General features: G+C 48.6%; 1 protein-coding gene across 4 annotated transcripts in view; it reads left to right on the top strand.

Annotated features, from left to right (window-relative positions):
• CTNNA1 (catenin alpha 1) overlaps positions 1–20,580 on the top strand; it is a 317,040-nt gene extending 296,460 nt beyond the window's left edge. For all 4 annotated transcript variants that reach the window (XM_073887780.1, XM_025852154.2, XM_073887781.1 and 1 more), the window contains 8 exons: positions 1,710–1,866; positions 9,393–9,593; positions 10,179–10,330; positions 15,101–15,211; positions 16,314–16,495; positions 16,613–16,718; positions 18,267–18,401; positions 19,422–20,580. In XM_073887780.1, the coding sequence (XP_073743881.1) occupies positions 1,710–1,866; positions 9,393–9,593; positions 10,179–10,330; positions 15,101–15,211; positions 16,314–16,495; positions 16,613–16,718; positions 18,267–18,401; positions 19,422–19,709 (1,332 nt within the window). In that variant the 3' untranslated portion in view covers positions 19,710–20,580. The remainder of the gene's footprint in view (positions 1–1,709; positions 1,867–9,392; positions 9,594–10,178; positions 10,331–15,100; positions 15,212–16,313; positions 16,496–16,612; positions 16,719–18,266; positions 18,402–19,421) is intronic.
• The last annotated feature ends 2,849 nt before the right edge of the window (positions 20,581–23,429 follow it).

Below are 23,429 nucleotides of genomic sequence, written 5' to 3'. Positions count from 1 at the left end.
GCAGGGAGCCTGATATGGGGCTCGATCCCAGGACCCTGGGACCATGACCTGAGCCGAAGGCAGAAGCCTAACGACTGAGCCACCCAGGTGCCCCCAGCATGGACGAACCTTGAAGACATTAAGTGAAAGAATCTAGTTACAAAAACCCACATACTAAAATGATTCCATTTATATGAACTGCCCAGAATAGGCAAATCCATAGAGAAAGAAAGTAAAGTTAGTGGTTTCCAGTAATTAGGGCTAAGGAATATTGAGGGAAATGGGGAATGACTGCTGACGGATATGGAATTTGTTTTTGGGGTGATGAAAATGTTTTAAATGTTCTAAAAATGTGGTGATGGTTTTACAACTGTGAATATCCTAAAAACTAGTGAATTGTACGGTTTAAATGGCCGAATTTTTTTGGTGTGTGAATTATATCTCAATAAAGCTGGGAGTTTGGGTGTGTGTTTGTGTGTGTGTGTTTTTGCAATTACTTTTTATTCTTTTTTAAGAGAGAATGTGCACGAGCGACGGGGGTGGGGGGCAGAGAGGAAGAGGGAGAGAGAGAATCTTAAGAAGGCCCCACACTGTGGGATCGATGTGGAGCTTGCTGTCACAACCCCAAGATCATGGCCTGAGCGGAAATCAAGAGTCGGACGCTTAACTGACTGAGCCACCCAGGCGCCCCTACAAATTACTTAATAAATTTTACACTTCCTGTGCAGAACCTGAAATACCAGATGTTCATCACAAGATAATTAAGAATGGTGGATAACTGGAATGAACCTAGAAATCATATAATAGGAAAATAATGAGTACATCCATAGGATGGAATAAGAAACAGTTAATGTGGTTTTTTAAAGTTTTATTTTATTATGTTAATCACCATACATTACATCATTAGTTTTTGATGTAGTGTTCCATGATTCATTGTTTGCGTATAACGCCCAGTGCTCCATGCAGAATGTGCCCTGTTTAATACCCATCACCAGGCTAACCCATCCCCCCACCCCCTCCCCTCTAGAACCCTCAGTTTGTTTCTCAGAGCCCATCGTCTCTCATGGTTCGTCTCTTCCTCCGATTTCCCCCCTTCATTTTTCCCTTTCTACTACCTTCTTTTTTCCCTTCCTACTTTTTTTTTTTTTTTAAACATATGTATTGTTTGTTTCAGGGGTACAGGTCTGTGACAAAAGTCTTACACAATTCACAGTGCTCACCATAGCACATGCCCTCCCCAGTGTCTATCACCCAGCCACCCCAGCCCTCCCACCCCACCACTCCAGCAACCCTCAGTTTGAAACAGTTAATGTTTTTAACATATATTTAATGATATGGAGACGTACTTAAAAGAAGAAACAAGATTGTGTTATGTATTTCTTGACATGTGTACTTATGTACGCGCGCGTGTATGTGGGGGAGTGGGAAGCCTGGAATATAATGTCAAAAATTTTAAAGAGTTGCTGTCACAGAGTGGAAAGATTAGAGAGAGTTTTGTTTCACTGCATATCTGTATTTCCAGTGTGTTTCTGTCACACTCACATATACAGCCTGTTGTCTAACGCTTCTCTCCTCCGCCTTTGTGAGTGTCGTGGTGGGCATGTGGTATCGCGGGCCCTGGTGAGATGTGTGTGAGACAAAGCCGCAGCCGCTGCACTGACCAGAGTGGCCCACATACGTTATTTTCATGATGCTGAAAGAGTAAACAAGGAACTTCAATATCTTTGCAGGTTATCAATGCTGCATTGGCTTTAGCAGCAAAACCCCAGAGTAAACTGGCCCAAGAGAACATGGATCTTTTTAAAGAACAGTGGGAAAAACAAGTCCGTGTTCTCACAGATGCTGTCGATGACATTACCTCCATTGATGACTTCTTGGCTGTCTCAGGTAATGAGCTGGTTCCCCAGGGAAGCATGTGAGAATGTGCATAATTCCACCTAAGACACAATAATGGACAATCAAAACGCCCCCAAGTCTGGGCAGGTAAATTACTCTAGCAGTAATACTGTGCTGGTTTTCGTTTTAATTAAAAAAACAACAGCAACTCACAACAACTGTCACGGACTCCTCAGCAGTGGGAGGTGGGGTTGGAGTTGTTTGCCTTGTGATGGGGCTGGTCTTGATCTTAGAAGCAGGAATTAGAAAGCTGGCTGGCAGTTTTCCTCCATTTGTATAGAGTGAGATTTTGCAACTGTGACCTGTTCAACACCATAACGACCCACCCCTGTTGCTGCTGTTGTATTTAGAAAAAAACATTGACCTGGGTCCTGGGAGAGGCTGTGGTTGGTTGTGATGAGCCTGTGAAACTTATTAAGAGATTCCCAGCACCATCACCTTTAATTCCTTTTTGGAAATAATTTTTACCCCTTCTTGGAAAGCTTCTTCCTTTCTCCCTCAGAAATGATCATAGTTTAACTGCCTACTTTTTGAAAGACTCTGTCTGCATGATGCACAGATAGAAAACAGAGAGGAAATATTTAAGTGCCATTTAATTATGAACTTGCAAAAAATAAATCTGGGTAATTCACCTCACAAAAACAGTTGATTTCATTATATAAACATAAACTGGTAATGACATAGTAAATTGCATTCATATAGAAAATGTCTGTCAACTGCAATTCACTGTTTATCACGCAGAGATAAATTTCAATCCATCTCCTTCAAGTCAAGTAAGTATAAATGCATTCTTCATTTAACAGGGCTTCTGCTGCCCTTAGCTGCACTGCTTGCTCTCTGGAGGTGCCAGGCTTCCTGAGGCCAGTGGCTTTGGGCAGAGTCAGTGGCTGGGTACTTTAGGGCTAAAACTACCTGTCAACCCAGGGAACCACAGGCTGCAACGTGGGAGATGTGAGTGTCAATGCGGCTTGAAAGAGAAGCGGGGCTTAAGTACATGCACAGCACAGTCCTCCAGCAGTGACCTATATCTAAGGTGACAGTGTGTTCTGCATACCAATGTCGTCCTCTCTCTGTCGGTTCTCCTTGGGACTGGTAGCTTTGGCTGTACGTGAGAGAGTAGGGAGCGGGCAATCCGTAAACTACAAAAAGGGGGGATAAACCACACTGCTGTAGGGCTGCCAAATTGCAGGTGCTGGTACTTTAAAACAAAAAACCCATTTGCAAGCACATCTTTGCAGGTGCCAAAAATGCAGCAATGGCTTTTTTGGGAAATCTTGGCCTTCTGTTGTTTTTCCCAATGAAGTACTGAATTATTCTTTTTCATCGGTTTAGAGAAAAACATTCCACCTTCACAGCACACTTTTAAGCAAACAACAAATTCTGAAATCTAAATGTAAAGCCCCCCTCTGGTGATAGATCCTACATTCCTAAACTTTCTTCTCATGATTAGGTTGGGTATATAGCTCAGGCTTGGTCTCAAGGGATTTTCAATCCTTCTTACAGCAAAATAAAATGTAACAGAATCAAATGTCCCTCATGCAACATTCTTCAAATTGGAGAACAAAAAGGATTCTGCAGTAGCATTTAGTGGGATCCAGGCAGTATCTTTAGGGTAATATGATATAAAACAGAAGCATGATAAAGAGAAATCAAATTCTTTAACAGATACACTTTTATCTGGTGAGTATGTTCAATTTTTATGCAAATGTGGGAAAATATAACGGTTGACTTGATGGAAAGGAGTTTAGACAGTTTCTATTTAGAAAATAAAAACAGAACAATTCTCTAAGTCAGAAAGTGGTGGTGTTTTCAGAGTATCTGAGTTTTAGAGGTCTACCCCGGTATATTTCTCTTAAGGTTTTGTCACAGGCTTGCTTAGCAGAGTCAAGCAATTAAAAGATTTACAGGGCCAGGCTGTTACTCATAATTCTTCGGATTCTCTTATGGTGTGCTTTATAGGGACATGGGATGAAGGAGAGAAGCAGATGCCTGGGCAGAGTTCTCCTCCATTGACGAGTTAGTTTTTAGCATTCACACTCCTTTGTATTCTCACACACCCGCCCCACCCGTGATAGCTTTAGTCTTTTTATGTGGGGCGACTAGAGATGTCTTCTGACCGGACGCAGTCTTGCTAGGGAGGTGACTGGCTCTCATCACAAGGAGCCCCCGTTTGACTGGGCTGGCCCCCTCGTGTCCAGTCCTTAGCCCTGGTGCGGTTTGCGGCGTCTAGTTGTGCCCCATGGACTGGAGAGCAGGTGTCAGTCTGCAGCATTCGTGGGCAGTCTTTAGACAAGAAGGCACGTCTTGTCCTCATCCCGACGTGCCCCTTTGCCAGTTTCCCCTTGCCCTGTGGCGCACGGTGCTTCAGTAGTCCTGTCAGGGCGGCATGTTCTTGAATAAGGGGGCTGGCTTCGGCTTGGCTTCTGGCATCATAAATCTTCGCTAAATGCAGATGAGGAAGCTGCTTGACTCCCTGGAGTGATGGTTGTGTCCCATTTTGTACTGTATTCTGGTACCTCTGGCAGTGTGATAGGTTTTGTAGAATATTTCCACTAGTGATTTTATACCATCGAGTCCTTGGACTCGATGGCGCCTAGAGGTTCGCTATAGCCTGTCCGCTAGCCAAGAACCCCTCCACGGGTAAGTTACTTAGGGGATAGGACTGCTTTCTCTCTATTGTTCCTGCATATTCAGTCCCTTGGGTTCCCAGTGCTCCCCCATACTTGCCACAAGTCATACCTAAATTGGTGGCTCAAGAAGTAATGGTCATTTTGTGTATAATCTGGTAAAGCTACCAAGCATTTCATGGGGCTGCAGGGCAGTGGAAACTTGGGTCCCTGCATATCAAGTATGAGACGGTAGCACTTGAAAATAGATGTCATGTATGCCCCCACCCCCAGGGAAGGGGGAGTGGGGGCTCCTTTTCACCAAGTTGTATTCAGAATGTGCCTTGTAAATATTGGAGATGGTTAAGATGGTAGAGCGCATTCAACAAACCCCAAGTATATTTATATTGACTGATCCCTTAAGGACAGGAGTTTGAAATTTATCAAAGTGATAAAGACTGTTTGAATTTCATTTGAATTGTATTTGATAAACGTTTTCCATGGAAATGCAATTTACTGTCTTATGTATTTATTCTGCTTACATGTGGAAGTTTTAGTTTTTTTTTTTTTTATTCAAGTGTTTGGTTAGAGTGGTTCTAATTGGGTTTATTACATTTCTTTACCTTATCCAAACGCTCTTGGAAACAAATAGTATAGTGCATTAGATACTATAGGGCATACTAAGAGTGGTAATTTGTACTTCTTCACTAAGTGTCAGTGTGCCCAAAGAATTTGGTCTGATTGAAGGCAATTATTACTATTTTTTTAATGGAAGGCCGTTAAATAATAGGATTATTATACTTAATTTTTTGTTTTTTTGTGTGTTTAAGAGCAAAAAACCTGTGAAACTACAGATAAGGTCATGGTGAAGTTGGGTGTGATTTGTGACTCCCATGCCCACTAGCTGTGTGACCTTGGGCAGTTCAGTTAATACTTGAGTGCTCTGGTTTCCTCATTAATTAATGGTGTTTTTTAAAAGATTTTTTTATTTTAGAGAGCGTGTGCATGCATGCATGAGTGTGGGGAGGGGCAGAGGGAGAGAATCCCAGACTCCACAGAGTGAAGCCCGACATGTGGCTCGATCCCATTGCCCTAAAGTCATGACGTGAGCCAAAACCAAGAGTTGGAGGCTTCATCAAATGAGCTACCCAGGTGCCCCTGTATATGAAGTATTAATATTATCATCTCCTTTGTCTGCAAAAGTTTACACCAGTAAGGATAGCCAGAGCAAAGGGTACACAGAATGGGTCCTGTTACTCATCATGGATTGAAGTTAGGAGTTCATGCAGGCTTTTTGGAGAATGCCAGTTGGCTTGGTGCCTAGAGGGCAATCAGGCACCACACATCTACGTTAAACTATGCCTTTCGACTTAGTAATCCTATTGCTGGAAATTTCCCCCAGGGATATGTACCCACATGTTTGCCAAAATACCTGTACAAGGATGTTCATGTCAACTAAAATACCTAAGAGAAGACTAGACACGTAAATTATGGCCCCTGCATCTGTTCAGTAGGGTACTTTGCAGTCATCAAAAAGAAGGAGGTAGAGGGGTGGAGGCAGGCCTAGAATGGTTTTCAAATGAAAATCATATAATAGTGTCCATAATACGACCCCTTGTTAGATTGTTGTGTATGTGACTTTTTTCCTCTCAGAGGAACCTCTAATGTTGAACAGTCAGAGTGCTTAATGGGATACGGATTGGTGTGTCTACTCATAATGGACCCATGCTGAGTTTCCTTGGTGATTCAGTTAAAGCTAACATAATTTATGGTTTAGGTTAGCTTAGGTACCTCCAACCCTCCCTTGTTTGTACATGTCCATTGGAAACTCATTTCTGCCTTAGGGCTAAAGTATAGCCAGCAGAGTTGGTGCTTATGTCCTGGGTATGTGGTGGCCTCAGCTGCGTGGGGCTTTCCTAGAGACAGCTGTTCAGGGACAGTAGAGACTATTACTTTAGTCAGCTTCCCGAAATAGAAGGCTTCCTTTGTTGCTAAAGCATGGCAAGCCCTTCCCTGGTTTAGGTTCACTGGAAGAAAGCCAGTGTGAATTCAAGAAAGTCAAAATTGATTTTTAAAAACATAGGTGTCTAGATGAAGGTTAACAAATCCTTGGTGGAAGTTTGGGCTACTTTGTCTAATGAACAAAAAAGAATGCCATGCTTCATGGATTCGAAGATGTGTTTCCTCCCCTGTATTAACAACCCTGAAACGAGGATGAATTTTAAAATCAATGATGTAAGGAAACATTGGCTGTGGTTTAGTTGGCAATACTTTTTCCTTCCTTTTCTTTTATTTTCCTTTCCTTGGTGATACGAAATACAAATGTAAAATATGTTAGGTTTAGCAAAAGCAGCAGTTCTTCCCCACAGTATGGTGTGCAGGCTCAATACCAGTCTGTTCAGTTTACATTAACTATATAGAGAGTTTATATATAAAAGATGCTTCCGATGGGCTCCCCACCCGTTTATTCTTAACGATTGGTTCACATATCCTCCCTAAAATTTGTTTATGTAAAAAGTTTAATACATTTTCTCTGTTAATAGTATGATGATGGAAACCCTAGCAAGTCCCCTCTAATTTTTGAATTAGGGTCTTCTTAGCTACAGTGGTAATTCATTTTTCCCTTCTGTAATAGGAATTCATACTGTATTTTGGCTTTCACTGGAAATTATTTAAAGAAAAGTTCACAGCAAAATTAAGAGGAGGGTACAGAGATTTTCTATCTCTGTGTAACCGCACACACGCACAGCCTCCCCCATCATCAGCATCCCCCATTGCGGTGGCACATTTGTTACAGTTGATGAACCTGTACTACATTATCACCCAAAGTCCATCATGTACATTACTGTTCACTCTTGGTTGGTGTATCTTCCATGAGTTTGGACAAATGTATCCATCATTATAGTGCCACATACAATATTCACTGCCCTAAAAAATCCCTATGCTCTTCCTGTTCTTCCCTCCTCACCTCCAGCTCCTGATATTTTTTATTGTCTCCATAGTTTTGTTGCCTTTTCCAGGATGTCATTTGGTTGGAATCATAGAGTGTGTAGCCTTTCAGATTGGCTTTTTTAATAATACGCAGTGAAGGTTTCTCCATGTCTTTTTGTGGCTTCATAGGTCATATCTTGTAAGTGCCGAATAATATCCCATGGTCTGGATTTACTTCATTTTTTCCATTCATCCACTGAAGTACATCTTGTTTGCTTTCAGCGGTTTGGCAGTTATGAACAAAGCTGTCCTAAACATTCATATGCTGGTTTTTCTGTGGATATAAGTTTTTAGCTTCCTTTGAATAAATACCAAGGAGTGTGACTCCTGGATCACATGGTCAGAGTGTGTTTAATTTTACAGGAAATGTGTTTTTACTTCCTCATTGTGATTCTTTTTTTTCATCTTACTCCATTTTGCCTGCAGTCTCTTGGGAACTAAAAAGAGGAGGGCTGTGGTTTCTTTTTGGGGTCTACAGGGGAACCTGAAGCCCAAAGGCAAGGCACTGTGGTGCTCTCTTCTTTGGTAGATACACTAAGTACCACTTGCGTCTGGCTCCCTTTGACATGAAAGGAAATAGCACCATGACCACTCTCTTATTGGGAGTATCTAAAGAGGTCAAGCTTACTGTTCTTTACCTTCTAGACACTGTCACGTAGAACTTGACTGAGTATGTTAGCAGACGCTATGAGGGGAAGGGGAATGGCTTTTGGAAGTGGGTTAAATCAGGAGGCAGTCCAGAATAATGATATGTCAATGCATCAGATGACCAGATATGTTTCTTAAACAGATTACGTTTACCCTGGTTGTTCTAGCTCTTCCAGAAAAACTAGGACCTTTGATCTTTCACTATTGTACCAGGTGTTCTTTTGGCTTAAGCGAGTGAACATGTCTTCTACAATGTCTTGAAGAAAGCTCCTTTCTGAGCAGGAAGGCATTGGCCAAATGATGACACGGGTCTTTCCTTTATGTCACTCTCCCACCCACCCCACAGAGTCTGAGTAGCCCTGTCATTTGGGCTGTCTGCTGGTGGTCTCTGCATTTCTGGGTGAGAACATTCCCTTTACCATTGTGGCTCGGCTGTTTGAGATTAACATCATCCATTTTCATGGCTATATAGTACCCATATTTTATACCTGCTCTGTTCTTGGACATTTTGGTTCCACTTTGCTGTTATTATAGATGAAGCTGCAGCTAACTCCTTACTCTGGGGTTCCTAGAATCCAGTGTCAAGCATTTTGCTTTGAGGAAAAATAGTTTTGGTGGGTCCTCCAAATCCAGTTCAAAAACTAGGAGGAGCCACCTGTCAGCTTAACATAATTCAAGGGTTTTTGCAAATACCAGAGCAGTTCTACAGGCACCTCTGAGAGGATCACTAAATGTTTTGCCTCAGGTGGGCTCCCTCGGTGACCTCCAGAGGAGGCTTCATTCTGCTTTCCAGCACCTTCTATCCCAGGGCTGTCCTGGCTTCTTGGCAAATTGTCCGAATACCATTGGCATCTACTGGAGGGAGGGTTAAGGGACTGGAAGTATAGAGACTTCTAGTGAACCCTTTCTTCTATTTTAGACTTTGTTTTGGACATAAGGTCAGTGGGATTATTTAAAGAAAAGAAAAGTTATTAAGGTTTCTGTGATCTGAATTTTCTGTCTGGCTTACAAACAATTGTGCCTTAAAGATCTCAATTGATCTCTCCCGCTTTCTATAAACCTGGAATTGAAGATTGTTATCCTTGGAGGTGATTACAGGTTGAATTTCTGTGGGACAGTTAATCCAGCGGTGAGTCTAGTCTCTTCAGTGAAATGATACACGGGGAGCTTTGGCACTCAATGAGCACTCAGTGAGCGACAGATGCCAGCCTGCAGTTGTCCCCTTCTAGTGGAATGCCTTCTCCCTCATTCAGCTTTTTGTTTGTTCTTCAGAGAATCACATTTTGGAAGATGTGAACAAATGCGTCATTGCTCTCCAAGAGAAAGATGTGGATGGGCTGGACCGCACAGCTGGTGCGATTCGAGGCCGGGCTGCTCGGGTCATTCATGTAGTCACCTCAGAGATGGACAACTATGAGCCAGGGGTCTACACAGAGAAGGTGCTGGAAGCCACAAAGCTGCTCTCCAACACAGGTTCGGGGACTCCCTCCCTTTACGGTGCTCCCCACGCGTAGATGGCCTGGGTGGGCTGGCCGCCCTGCAAGTCCAGGCCCTGTGGTTAGGAAGGGCGAGATCAGGATGCAGCTCAGGTCTTACACGACATGTCTGGGTCGAACATCAGACCTTGAGAAGTTGATCTGCCAAATTAAGTGTTTTCACCTTTCTTTCACATGTCCCACAGCTAATGATGGGAATAGTTCTGAACATACTATTTAAGATGACCTTCTGAGTTGAGTTTCTTGTTAGTGAATAAATACTAAATTAAGCGGGGGGGGGGTTCCTGTTCTTAAGCAGGACCTCCAGTTTATCTCACTTCAGTGGCTCACCCATCCAAATCTGATACTGCAAAATCTGGTGAAAGAGACAAAGATGATGTGAGTCTTGGTAAAATATGGCATTTAATTTATTTCAACCGTAACTACTTCTCATATAGGTGGAGGCCGAGGCTCTTCATCATACACCTGGCCGCCTCGTGTCTCCCTTAGGGATTTAGGGAGGGCTGGTGGTAGAACGATGTCTGCCAGGCCAGCAGGGTCTGCCCTGCCTCTTTCTCCACAGTCATGCCACGTTTTACGGAGCAAGTGGAGGCAGCCGTGGAAGCCCTCAGCTCAGACCCCGCCCAGCCCATGGATGAGAATGAGTTTATCGATGCCTCTCGCCTGGTGTACGATGGCATCCGGGACATCAGGAAAGCGGTGTTGATGATAAGGGTGAGTAACTGCGTTTCAGACGTTGTAACAGCTTCTTGCTTATCGTTCACTAAACTCGAACAGTGCATCATTCTGGAGCTCAGCAGATGCGGTGGTGGTATATTAAAACCACGAATCTAAAAGCTGTTAGAATGAGATATATTTAATTATGCTGTCTAAATGACTTTTAGTCACAAGTTAGAGCCTAAACTTGGGCCAAGAAGGGGAGCTCTAGTGTGAGTTGCCTTTGAGGATTTAGTTTCAGGCATACAGTCCCCACAAATAGGAGGCTTCTGGTAAGTTAGAGGGAAACTACACAGAGCGAAGGCTCTTCGGTTGAGTATTTCCTTACTGCAGGTTGAAGTTATCCTCCACATAGAACCCCGCTATCCGTGAATGAGTGGCAGGGAGGCAGGAGGCTCCTGGGGCCTCAGTGCATTCGCGGGGAGGATGAGTGCCTGTGGCAGCCACTGCTGATGCTCCCCAGAAGTGCCGCCTGCCCTGGGCCCCACTGGACCCATTTCCTCTGAGAACACAGCAGTTCTTACCAGGTGAGGGGAAGGCCAGAACCCCGCCTTGTTGGTGTAAACACAGGGGTTTTGAGAAACTACTAACCCCTCTGTAATACAGCGCAGGGTGCTGGGACCCAGTCTCACAGCTGTCTTTCCCTAGCGTTTCATCTCTCACATGCTGTGCTGAGGATGAGCCCATTGCTCTGGAAGCTGAGAGCAGGGAGTGTGCGTCCCTCTACCCAGGTCCCCCGGGGGCCCCTGCAAGCCTGGGCCAGGCCCTACTCTCGCTGCAGAGCCGTGGTTGCCCTGCGGGGCCTGCCTGCCCGCTGCCCTGGTAGCAGCTGGGCTGGGCTGCCCGGCCAGTAGGCTCAGGGGGCTTTCGTTTACTTTCATGATTTGCTAGTCGAGCCTCTCAAGGTAGGCAGGGATCCTGTCCCACGTTTTATCTTCTCAGCTTGGCACCCTGCAGAACCCAGCCAGATAGTCAGCTGGAAACAGAGGCCATTTCTAAGGCAGTTGAGTGAGGCTGGAGCCATTTCGTACGCAGTATAGAAACGCTTGGGCAAGACCGCCACTGCTCCTCCCTGGGGCTGAGGAGGACAGCCAGGTGTTGCTGGATCGCCCGGCCGGCTGCTGGCTGTTGCTGCCGCCTCCTGGTCGCTGGGACGCGTTGGGGGCAGGGGGGCAGGGGGTTGTTTTGCTTTCTCCATCCCTTCATACCTGTGCCCCAAGAAGAAACCTGGCCTGGCTGAATGACGGGTTAAACCCAGAAGCCATATCTCAGTGGTGTGAAGGGATCAGTCCCACCAACCACTGGTAAGGAACACAGCCCTATTTTTCCAGACTTTTCCACACTGACAGATACCTAGAAATAGAATAAAAGGAACCTCAATGATAAAGGGGAGTCATTGGTGTCTGAAGTTAACGTTTTGAGGGGTTTAAGTGCGTGGATACTGCAGACATGCGAGGAAATGCCTGCAGATCCTCAAGTGCTGTTGGGGGAAAGCAGGTCCTGGGAGCAGGCAGGCCTCCCGGGCCCCTTCCAGCTCCCGGAGTGTAGGCAGCTTCCCTCATCTCTCTCCCCTTCTCTTAAAAACAGAGGTGCCGGTGGTATCAATGAGCTGTACTGTAGGTCGTGTGCCCCGCACAGGGCTGGGCCAGCAGGCGCTGTGCTGGGACACGGGGATGTGGCCTTGGGCGGCAGAGGCGTGGGCCGCCGGGAGCGCTGGAGCCAGGGCGCGGTGGAGGCCTGCAAAGCAGCCGGGCGGCAGGCCCTCGCTTACGGCAGCCCACTTGAGCTCCGTTGCTGTTTCTAATTCAAGAATCCTCCCGACCCCAGGAACTCTGAGCTGCTTGCGGTCCCGTCCTCCTCCACCTCAGCCTCCCTTCGTGGTCACATGTAGTTCTTGTCGTGTCCCTTTCGGCAGCTCCTGCTCCCCAGGACTGTGACAACCCCGAGTCTTCCTCCCTCATCACCCTCACTCGGCCTCTCTGGTCTTTGCTTCACTCCTTTTCTAGCTTTGCGTCTCTCGTTAGTCCATAGACTCTCCTTTGCCCCATTTCACTTCCTTATGTTGCCTCGCACGGTCCCGTCCTCGTGGAATCCACCGTCGGCTGAGCCTGGCAGAGTGCTGGCAGCCGCCTCTTGGGGGGTCCTGGAACCGGCCAGCATTGCCCCCGCAACCTTAGCACCTAGGGAGGTTTCAGACCTTCCTGCTCGCTTCCCGCGTGGCCTGCTGCTCTTTCTCTGTGGTGTGGAGGTGGTCTGGATGTCCGGCCTGCCCTGTCTGTGTGCGGAGACTCCGCTTTCCCCTCTCTCCATGGATGTCCCAGTGCTCCGAAGACTGTCCCCTTCCTCCTTCCTCCAGCACCTCTCCCCAAGCATATCGCATGACAGCATTTCTCCCCTCTTCAGGAAGACCTCTTGGTGTCCCCCTCCTTCTTGGTCTGCTTTGCTGCTGTGTCCTCATCTCTTCAGCTTCTGACCAGTGGCACGCCTGGTAGCAAAGTTCTCGAACTCTCCTCTGACTGTCCTCATTCCCTTGGTGGATAAGACATGAGGGTGACTCTCCTGAGTTCTACACACACCTGTTCCCTCTTGCTGCTCGATTATCTAACAGGCACCTCCTGATCTTTTACCCCCACCCTGTGCCACCCGGTCGTAAGGGTTAGTTGCTGCGGCAACCTACCTTCCACTTGGCTCGGGCCCAAACCTCACATTCACTCTTGCTTCCTCTTTTGGTCTCCTGCCCCACATCTGATCTATCAGCACATCCTGTCAGATCTACCTTCACAGTACAGAGCACATCTGAACACTGTTCCCACTCTAGACCAGGCCGCTGACATCTCTCACCTGGATTCATGCAGCCGCCTCCCTGTTCTCGTCCCTTGATGCCTGCAGTCTCCCTCTCCACAGAGCAGCCCAAGTGATCCTTTTAAGCTTCAGTTAGATCATGTTACCCACTGCTCCACACCGTCCGCAGGCTATGTGGGGCACCAGTCCTTACACTGGCCCACGGGCCTTCCAGGACCTCACCACCTGCTGCTTTCCGGGGGCTCCTGTTGACAGGAGTGGACCTGTGACCTGCAGCAGTGAGCTGAGTCCCTCTACTGTGGCCTCCTTGCTCATCTAATTCCCCAGGCAAGTTCCTGCCTCCGGGCCTTGGTGCTGGTGACCCCCATCCTGCTAGAACACTCCTCCCTTAGGTCCTCCCACATAACCCTCATTGCTTTATTGATTTATATCACTAATCACTTTCTGATGTGATAAAATTCACTTTTTCATTTTGTTTCTTGTCGTTCTTACCATTGTATATAGGTACTAGCAGGGCCATCGCTGTGTTAGTCATTTTGTACCTCCAGGGCCCAGAGCGGTGCTTGGCACACAGGTACTCGGCAAGAACGAGAGAGGGGGAGGTACTGGGTTTTCTTGGCAAGAACAGTTCTTGGGTCTCTGTTGGACTAGCGAGGGTGGTACGGAAGCAGAGTTCTTATCAGGAGGCACTTCTTTGAGAAAAATCCTCCACAGGTGTCTGTGACCCTAGGATTTTTTTTTTTTTTTTTAAAGATTTTATTTATTTATTCGTGAGAGACACAGAGAGAGAGAGCGAGAGAGAGGCAGAGGGAGAAGCAGGCTCCCAAGGAGCAGGGAGCCCGATGCGGGACTCGATCCCAGGACTCCGGGATCATGACCTGAGCCAAAGGCAGACGCTTAACCATCTGAGCCACCCAGGTGCCCCTGTGACCCTAGGATTTAAAATGGCCAGTGATGGTGTAGTGTTTCATGTTGCCAAGTTGGAGAGACGACAGGATCTTCCATTCATGTGTTCCTTGTGGCTTGCTGGTGTGACCCCCGCTGTCCTTACCTCATCTCATTGAGGGACAGGCTTGGCCTTTGCCTGTGTACAAACCCAAGATAGTCTGGGCCTGGCCAGATGCTTCCTCACACGTCCTCTCATTGAGGCCTCACAGAGAGCCCTTGGGCTGGGCTTGGATTAGGTCCTGGTGCAGATGAGGGACTCGACTCACTGCCCTCCTGTCACAGGCCGGCCAGCTGGGCCAAGAGCCAACCCCAGCTGTTCCGCCTGCTGCCCTGTTACTGATAACTTCCAGAAGACAACATTATGTTTCAAGTCAGCAGCTAATCATGAGAGGCTGGAGGTTGTGCAAAATAGGAATTTTATTTCATAATTAAAGCAGAGCTAGGACTGGTAATCAGGGCCTTTGGTACATACTTAGACCTTACCTGCCATATTCTTTTTGCATTGGAAATCCATAAAAATCCATTGCCTGTTTGTACTCCTCAAAGCAGTATCCTAAGAGAAAGCCCAGTATTACGTAATTCATTAATTTTCTTTTTGCCATCAAGTGGGAAGGTTATGAGAATCTGCTTAATGTTGGATAAAATATCTCTCTTCTTAATACAGTGCGTTTCCTACCCAGGATAGTCCTCACCTTTGTGTTAGGATACAAGTGTTAGAGGAGTACATGATTTCAAAGAGAGTCTTGACTCTAGTGGAAGTTGAAGCTCCAGCCCCCATAAAGAAACTCGATCCTTTGGGAAGTGTTGATGTGGTGCCTTTGCCCGGTGTTTGTTGGATGGGCCACCCCTTGTGTGCATCAGTGAGGCGGGGTCTTAGACGAATAATGAATGATTTTAACTTCATTCGCCAGAACTGTTTGGAACATGGCACATGAAAATCCAGAATTTTGGGTGTTCATACATTGGGCCCAGAGGCCCGGGGTTGTATCTGACTTGTGATCTCTGTGTTGGTTGTAGACCCCCGAGGAACTGGATGACTCTGACTTCGAGACAGAGGACTTCGATGTCAGGAGTAGGACAAGCGTCCAGACAGAAGATGATCAGCTGATAGCTGGCCAAAGTGCCCGGGTAGGGGACATGTTTGACTTTCTGTGTGACTCTGGAAACTTCGCTTTTTATTTTCTAGGAAAATGCTCTCGATATTGAGAACACTATTTTCCCACTCTTTCTCTGGCAGCAGGACTGAGGTTTAACCTCAGTTGTGGCACATGCTAGCCAGTTGTCTGTTCCTCCAGAATGCCTCCTCGGCTGGGAGCAGGGCAGGAACAAGCTCTCTGCCTCAGCTGTGCCCTGGGGCTTTGGTTGATGACAGAGCCCCACACCGGGAAGGCCCTAGCATCCAGTCAATGCAATGTTTGTTAAAAGGATTGTGAAATTCGAAAAAGATTGCTGTCTTTGCCCATCTCAATGATACCATGGGTATGAGCTATTTAATTATTCATGGGTTAAAAAAAAATAACTGGTACATTCAAGAAAATCATTCAGAGCCATTGCATTCATTTGAGTCATTAAATCTTCAATCAATAGCATTTATGTTTTTGGGAGCATGCCAAGAAATATTTCTGTGGAGTCGTTTTCCACTCCTTAGAAATCATTTTGAACAGCGAAATGCATCATTGCTTTGGGCCCCACTCCATCAAGAGCACTTGGGAAAGCCAAGTGGGGAGCAACTCAAGGCTTGGAGTCTGTGGGCCTTTAGGTGGGCACCAGGCCTCCAGGTGCTGCTTTGATAGTTTCAATGCCATGTCAAGTAGCTGAAAGTAGAAGCCACAGGAAATGCCCAGTCAAGGCCCACCAGGGAAAGGGTTCCATGCATCAGCCCCTTCTCTTAACGTCCTCTCCCCACGGCAGCAGGCAGAGGATGAACTTACAAAAAAATTAAGTAGGTTCTGTTCCTGTACAGGTGTGATCTGGAGGCTTCCATGCTTAGCTTTCTATCCTTCACACTGTGTTTTCCTCCATACTACAACTTGTTCTTGAAAGTGGGTCGGAAATTCAGGCTGCTGTAAACCTCTGCTTAAAATAAGAAATGGACCCTTAGGCGAAATGAAACCTATTAAAGCATTATCTACCTATGTCAGAGATTGCTTGGTAGAAACACTCTGGGCTAATGCACTGTGAGAACTTCATCTTTTCTTTATGTAAGAGCTTTCTGTGCTTCCGATTCCAGGCGATCATGGCTCAGCTTCCCCAGGAGCAAAAAGCAAAGATTGCAGAACAGGTGGCCAGCTTCCAGGAAGAAAAGAGCAAGCTGGATGCCGAAGTGTCCAAGTGGGACGACAGTGGTAATGACATCATCGTGCTGGCCAAGCAGATGTGCATGATTATGATGGAGATGACAGACTTCACCCGGTGAGCCACCCCTGCCCCCACCACGTGCGCAGAGGGCGACCCTGTACTGCTTTGCAGGCCTCTGCCTTTCCTGTCCATCTCCAGCTACATACGACGCTCCCCGTTCTCTCTTGTCAGAGGTAAAGGACCGCTCAAAAATACATCGGACGTGATCAGTGCTGCCAAGAAAATTGCGGAGGCCGGATCCAGGATGGATAAGCTCGGCCGGACCATTGCAGACCACGTGAGTGAGAGGCTTGCAACGTGGGTTTCTTAGGTCATCCCGAGACTGGAGGAGCCCAGTGCGGTCCATTCCGAGGTGGTGACAGTAATTTTTTCTGGGGACACAGCCTTGTCATCTCCAACCTTGTGCTTAACTCGTCAGCCTGCCTGATTAGAGATTTGTAAGGATTTCCTGAATTCCTCTTTTTCTTTGACAAGCCTTAGGAGCCAGGCCCAGTTTGCCTTAGAGCACCCCTCTGGAGCAGGTGCATGTATCCTGCCATCCTCTGGGGTGGCAGCTCGTCAGCCACTACCGTGAGCCACTGCTTGTTCTCTCCTCGTTTGCTGCATACCTTCAGGTTCAGCCCGGAGCTGCCTCTGTGGATCCTCACACACTGAAACTAGGGGTAGAAGGGCATCTCATGGGTGTATTTCGTCTAAGAATTAGGAGTCCCACGTTAGTGCTTTGGAAAGTGGATGTGCTCTGCTGGGGACAGATGCGTCTGTCCCCTGCGCTGCGTGTTCTCAAGCACCCAGCCTTCACCCCTTTGCTTCCATATGCATCTCTCAACAAATGTGGTTCCTACCTCTTGGCAAGTTTACGGTACATTTCCCCTGATGCTCTAAGATTTATTATCGGAGCCCCTGTTGCCCATTAGAGTTTTTCTCTGCAGGTCCAACCTCGCAGTCCCCTCCTTGCCCTGAAGGATCCAGGCTGCAGGACAAGTGGCAGTGGCTCCTCACCACTCAAGCCAAAGATTTAGAAGTCGTTCTTGACTCCCCTCTTTGCAATCCAGGATGAAGCCCCGGTGTACCTGCTGGCCACAGTTAGCTTGACACCATCCAGTCTTTTCCTCCCGAGCCCAGGCCTAGACTGCGGTGGCCTCTCCTCACCTGTCCCGCCTTCCACTCCACATGGCAACCAACTCGGCCTTAATGCGCAGATCAGAGGTGGCTCTGTAGTTCTTCACTAGCTTCTTAGCACAGCATTCGGAAGCTCCAGCATGCTCTACAGGCCTCCGTTTAGACCACCCTCACTCAGTGCACTCCAGCCCCCACAGGAGGGAAGTGTTTGCTGTAAACACTTGAGAGAGGTGCTCTATTTCATTGTTGCGGGGGAGCTTCCTAAGCCACCCTCAGCTTCGGCAACAGGACAGGAATGGGGCTGCCCTTAGTTTCCCTGAGGCTGGTCAAGACCTCTCGGTCCCTGGGTGTTCTTTTCCTTGCTTCGGTTTACTCACTCATCCTCCATCTTTGCAGTGAACAGCTCCTTTTATGTGATGTTTAGGAGCACGTAAAGTGTCTGTGAGCAGAAGAGCACTTGGATGGTTGTTATGTAGCTCAAAGCACTCTCCCTTTTCTCCAGAACCAGGCTCTTGCTGAGGCTTTTTCTCTCGTTGAGGGACATGGGCCCCAGCAGAGCTGCCTAGGGCTGGAGTGCCGCCAGTAACTGGTAACCGCCCTCCCTTGCCCTTCGCCGGCACTGAGGCGTGCCCCGCTAGCCCGGGGGCTTGGCTGTGTTGGGGCCAGGCCTGGGGCGCTGGGTGCTGAACTGCTGCTCCCCTGTCAGTGCCCAGACTCAGCCTGCAAGCAGGACCTGCTGGCCTACCTGCAGCGGATCGCCCTCTACTGCCACCAGCTCAACATCTGCAGCAAAGTCAAGGCTGAGGTGCAGAATCTAGGTGGGGAGCTCGTCGTCTCGGGGGTAAGTTTTATCCATGAAAAGAAGTGATTTTCGAAAACAGAAGTAGCCTCTTGTCCGCATACATTCCTTACCTGCCCTGAAACCAGGAAAGTGCGCTGTGGGAAAACCACGGGTTTCTCCTCCGTCCTCAGCGCGCACAGGCCGCACGGCAGCCGTGCCCTGTGATGAACCGCGGTACGCGGTGACACCAGGGCCATTGCCGGGCTGGCCTCGCGCTGGGAGAAAGTAGTTTTATCTTTCTTGTTGTTTTTCTCCCAGAGAGGAATCGAACCTGTTCAAAAATTACAAAGATAACAGCCAGGCTTTGTCAGACCTTCTCCCCCCTTCACGGAGTGCTCAAGTGGTATCTCTTCCCTGGTCCGTTTCCTGTGCCACGGTCCGGACCCCTCACCACGTTGGGTGGGGGAGAGCGGATTTCTTGCTTGGCCTGCTGGGCTCCACGGATTCCCTGTAGCTTCTGCTCATCTCAGGGGATTTCCTTTCAGAGAACTCCGTGGTATGTGGGACATACTGATGGCCCCCCAGGTCATGACAAAGGCGGTGGGTTTCTTTTTTTTTTTTTAAAGATTTTATTTATTTATTCATGAGAGACAGAGAGAGAGAGAGAGAGAGAGAGAGAGGCAGAGGGAGAAGCAGGCTCCCAAGGAGCAGGGAGCCCGACATGGGGCTCGATCCCAGGACCCTGGGATCATGACCTGAGCCGAAGGCAGACACTTAACCATCTGAGCCACCCAGGCGCCCAAGGCGGTGGGTTTCTGTCTAGGACGCCACCTTGTCCCTGCTGGTGGTTATAGCTCCGCGGTCACTCACAGATCCTCCTTCAGGTTTTGAGTCTGAATCAAGATTTGTGGAGGGGTGCGGACGGGCGAGGTGATGGTGCCTTGTGTTTTTGGTGGTACTCCTTTTACTTCTGAGTATCTGAAACAGGCATTTTCAGCTTTCTTGGATAAGGTCAGTAGCCATTGGGAGAGCTACTGCCCAGGCCCCTGTGGTCCTCACTGCCCTGTCTGTGCCTCTCAGGTGGACAGCGCCATGTCCCTGATCCAGGCCGCCAAGAACTTGATGAATGCAGTGGTGCAGACGGTGAAGGCGTCCTACGTGGCCTCCACCAAATATCAGAAGTCTCAGGGCATGGCTTCCCTCAACCTCCCGGCTGTGTCGTGGAAGATGAAGGCACCTGAGAAAAAGCCGTTGGTGAAGAGAGAGAAGCAGGATGAGACACAGACCAAGATTAAACGGGCATCTCAGAAGAAGCACGTGAACCCCGTGCAGGCCCTCAGCGAGTTCAAAGCCATGGACAGCATCTAGGGTTGCCCTGCCCCCACCCCTTGGGGCTTCTAAAGATCGGTCACTGCTCTTCACCCAAATGTATCTGCTAAGTAGAACACTGATGTTAGATTCCACAGGGACATAGGCAGATTTTAAACCTGTCCAGGTGGTGAATTTGGCAAGGACATAGTTGTGTTTAGATTGGTCAAAAATCCTTTTGGAATTCAGGAACACATTTCTAGCTATATTTTTTATAAGCTTAAATAAAAATAAAAATAATTCCATAACCAAAGAGAAATCCACATTAACTTGTTAGTGACACTCTTGAGCGAGTTCTCAGTGTGGCATTAGGGGCTGAGAGGGGGGCATCGGAGTCCACCTTGGCTAGGGAGGTGGCTTCCACCAGCCCTGGGTTCTGGGGGTTTGGCTGGTGTCACATGACCAAAGATGTTCCCGAGGAAGCTACCTGGGCATCTTAGGAAGCTGTGCCAGAAAGGTCTTGGAGGGACAAACCACACGAGGTTCAGTAAAACAATGCATCATGAAGAAAACTGATTACTCTTTATGACATGAAATTACAATTACTAATGTACTCTGCTGGTCATTAATAAAGTTGCTTTTTTCAGGCTAGAATGTTGTGATGCCCTAATCAGAACATGCTTTTTTCCCCTTTCCTCAGCTTCAAATGCAAATTCATCTTGGGCTCACTTCTAATAATTGCAGTATTTCCTGCCCTGGGCTTTGCAACAGAAGCCTGACAAAATAGTGTTTGCTTAGGCAATAATTTTAGACTTTACCTTATTTGTGATTACTATAGCTACAAGGTATAATTTTACTGTCTTATTTAAATTTTATGAATTTGAATGTTTTTTACACTAACTTTTCCCAATAAAGTCCACTATGAAACCAAGCCTGAGAGGCCAAGGTCATTTTCTTTGCCTTCTAGGGGAGTCGGGTTTTACATTAAACATCTCTTGGGATTTGCCCACAGCGTCTGTGGTGCCCTGAGCCCTCGCCGTGTCCCTCTGCCCCAGGGACAGCATCTCCCAGCCGGAAACACACACTCTCTGTGGCTCCAGGCTGAGAAGTGCATGCCGCCCCCCCCCCCCCCCCCCGCCCCGCCGGAGGGCCTCACCCTCCTCGGGAACTCCCATGTTGGAGCTTCAAGTGCAGGTCAGAACCTTGGAGGCATCCATGATGTCTCCGAGGGCGTCTCCCCCTGTTCTGAATCGTCCTACCAGCTTACAGCTGTGCCTTAAATATAAAAGCCCCCCCCTTAACCTCATGTCCCTCCCCAGCACACATCCCCTCCCGAAGCACAGGGCCCCAAAGAGACCAGTACAGTTCTTGTGTGCGCTTCCTCACTTGCACTTTGGTCAGCCGTGTCCCGGCCACTCAGCTGCCGTCCACCCCACCACCAGGTAGCATGGCTCTTCGTCTCAGCAGCCTCACCATACAGGTGGCCCAGGTGTGCACTCCTTCCCTGCGCCAGCCTTCTTCCCAGAGCCCCCCCCAGCACTCGGGGAACGCTGGACTCCGGGCTCCTGTCTCCTTACCGTGTGCTCCTCCTCTTCCCGGCTGTGCGGTCCCAGGGCTCTGTTAACTGGGCTGCTGCTCTCTCTGGCTCTGCTCATTCTTCAGATCTTAGCCAGACTCCTGGCTTTAAATACCGTCCAAATGCTGATTTCTCTCAGAACTTCACTCTGTCTGCCTCCTGAATTCCCCACTTGGATGTCTTCATCAGCATCTCAAACTTGAGCTGTCCAATTTCCTTAAAGTGTAGGCGGGTCCAACTACTCATCGCCCCTGTTGATTATGACCTGGTCTAAGACATCATGACAGTGTTAATTTATTTCTGTGTAACAGATTGCCCCAAAACGTAGCAGCTAGAGCAACAAACACTCATAACTACAGTTTCTGAAGATCAAGAATCCAGGAGCAGCGCAGTGGGGGGCTCTGACTTGGGGTCTCATGGGGCTGCAGGGTCTGAGGCTTTGATGGGCTGGGGGATCTGCCTCTGAGCTCCTTCACGTGGCTCTTGGCAGAAGGCTTCGGCTCCGTGCCTCGTGGGCCTTTCCATAGAGCAGCTCACAACATGGTAGCTGGCTTCCCCCAGAGGGAATGATCCAGAGGGACTGGCAGCCAGAAAAGATAACAGCAACCAGATGGAAGCTACATGGTTTTTGTTTTTTTTTTTTTAAAAACCTGATCTCAAAAAAAGTGATAAATCACTTCCGCCATACTGTTGGTCACAGCAACCCTCCCCCCGCCACAGTCCTGTGCACCCCGACCACTGCAGTGACCTCCCCACCAGGCTTTCCCAGTCATCCTGTGCCCTCACTCCACTCCCCGTGGCAGTCACCGGAACCCCGACAAACAGGTCTGATTGATAGTGTCATTCTATTACCTCAATCCTTCCAGAGGCTTCCATCTCCTAGTAAACGTCCTCAATGATGGGCCTGCTCTCTCGCCCATCCGGCCGCTCCCGCTGCCTCTCCCCAGAGATCTCCCTGTGCCTCCCCAGGGTCTCCCCTTCAGGTATCCTGTCAAAAGTGCTCTAACCCAAAACCCCCCTCCTGGTAAATCCGTACCCTGCCCTCCCTTCCTCCACAGTGTATGTGTCCATGCGGGCGGGGATCTGTTTTGTTCCTCACTGACTTTCCAAGGCCCTGGCCACGGAGGGAGCAGCAGCCCCAGGACGTACAGCGGGGCTGAGTCCACGAGGCACTGGCCTCCCTGGCTCAGCCCCTCCCCTGGCGCAGACTCAGGATCCACACGGACGCTTGGGCCATTCTCATGGCTTCTGTTGCCATCAGTTGGTTTCACCCCACAACTGTCTTCCACCCTGAGCTCCGGATCCACATCTGCCCCCAGTTTCATCACCTGACCTGCCATCTGCCATCAGCAGAGGCCAAGTCCCCAGCCCTCACATGGACTGACTGCTGCAAAGCTTCGAAACTGGCCTACCTCAGCCCCCAGCATCTATTATCCAGTCTCACCTAGTAGCAAAGGAATCTTCTGGAAATACCTCCTAGAGAGTCAAGTCTCTGCATCAGGCCCTGTCTGGGACCGCCCACCTGCTGGGAGGTGGGTCTGCAGGGCCTGGCACTGGGACCCTCTGCACCCGAACTGCCTCCTGGCGGCGGCGGTTCCTGGGACACCCCTGTGCTCTCCCTGTGACCCATCCCGAGTGGGTCTGGATCATCCTTGGCCATATCGTCGTCCCAGCGTTAATACCATTACTGAAAAAGATGAACTTGTTCAATCCTCCTCCTCAGCAATATCCGAAATCATGGTCATGTGCTCCTTCTATTCTAGTACACATTCAGGTAACATTCTAATAAATGTTCATGCGTATCATTCCTGTACCACAGTGGGAAGTACTGGCCCACAGCCTCCCTCCCTCCCCTGGGCCTCAGCCCGGCCCTCCGCCACTGCGCACAGTAGCCCGGTGCTCGCCCTCACGGGGTGTCCCTCACGCGGCCCGCCCTGCGTTCCGCTGGGGAACAGTGTTGGGCTTGCCCAGCAAAGGGCTTGGCACGTGCTTGAGAAATGTTGAACCGTTCATCGATGCAAACCAATCTGGCAGAAGATACTGGAAGGCACAGAGCAGGCAAGTGAGGAGGCACCAGAGGCCCTGCCCAGAAATCCCGAAATCCTCCATCGTCCTCAGAGACCGCGGTCTAAAGCTGCACGGCCGGGCTGACCATGAGGGAGACTTACCCCACCTTGTCCTTGGGGGTATTCCCTCCCCTCCTT

This window comes from Callorhinus ursinus, unplaced genomic scaffold, assembly GCF_003265705.2.
Source record: "Callorhinus ursinus isolate GAN/ISIS: 27379988/994484 unplaced genomic scaffold, GSC_fseal_2.0 scaffold83, whole genome shotgun sequence".
NCBI lineage: Eukaryota > Metazoa > Chordata > Mammalia > Carnivora > Otariidae > Callorhinus > Callorhinus ursinus.
Note: the sequence above shows the minus strand (reverse complement) of the source record. Positions and strands in the feature narration are given on the sequence as shown.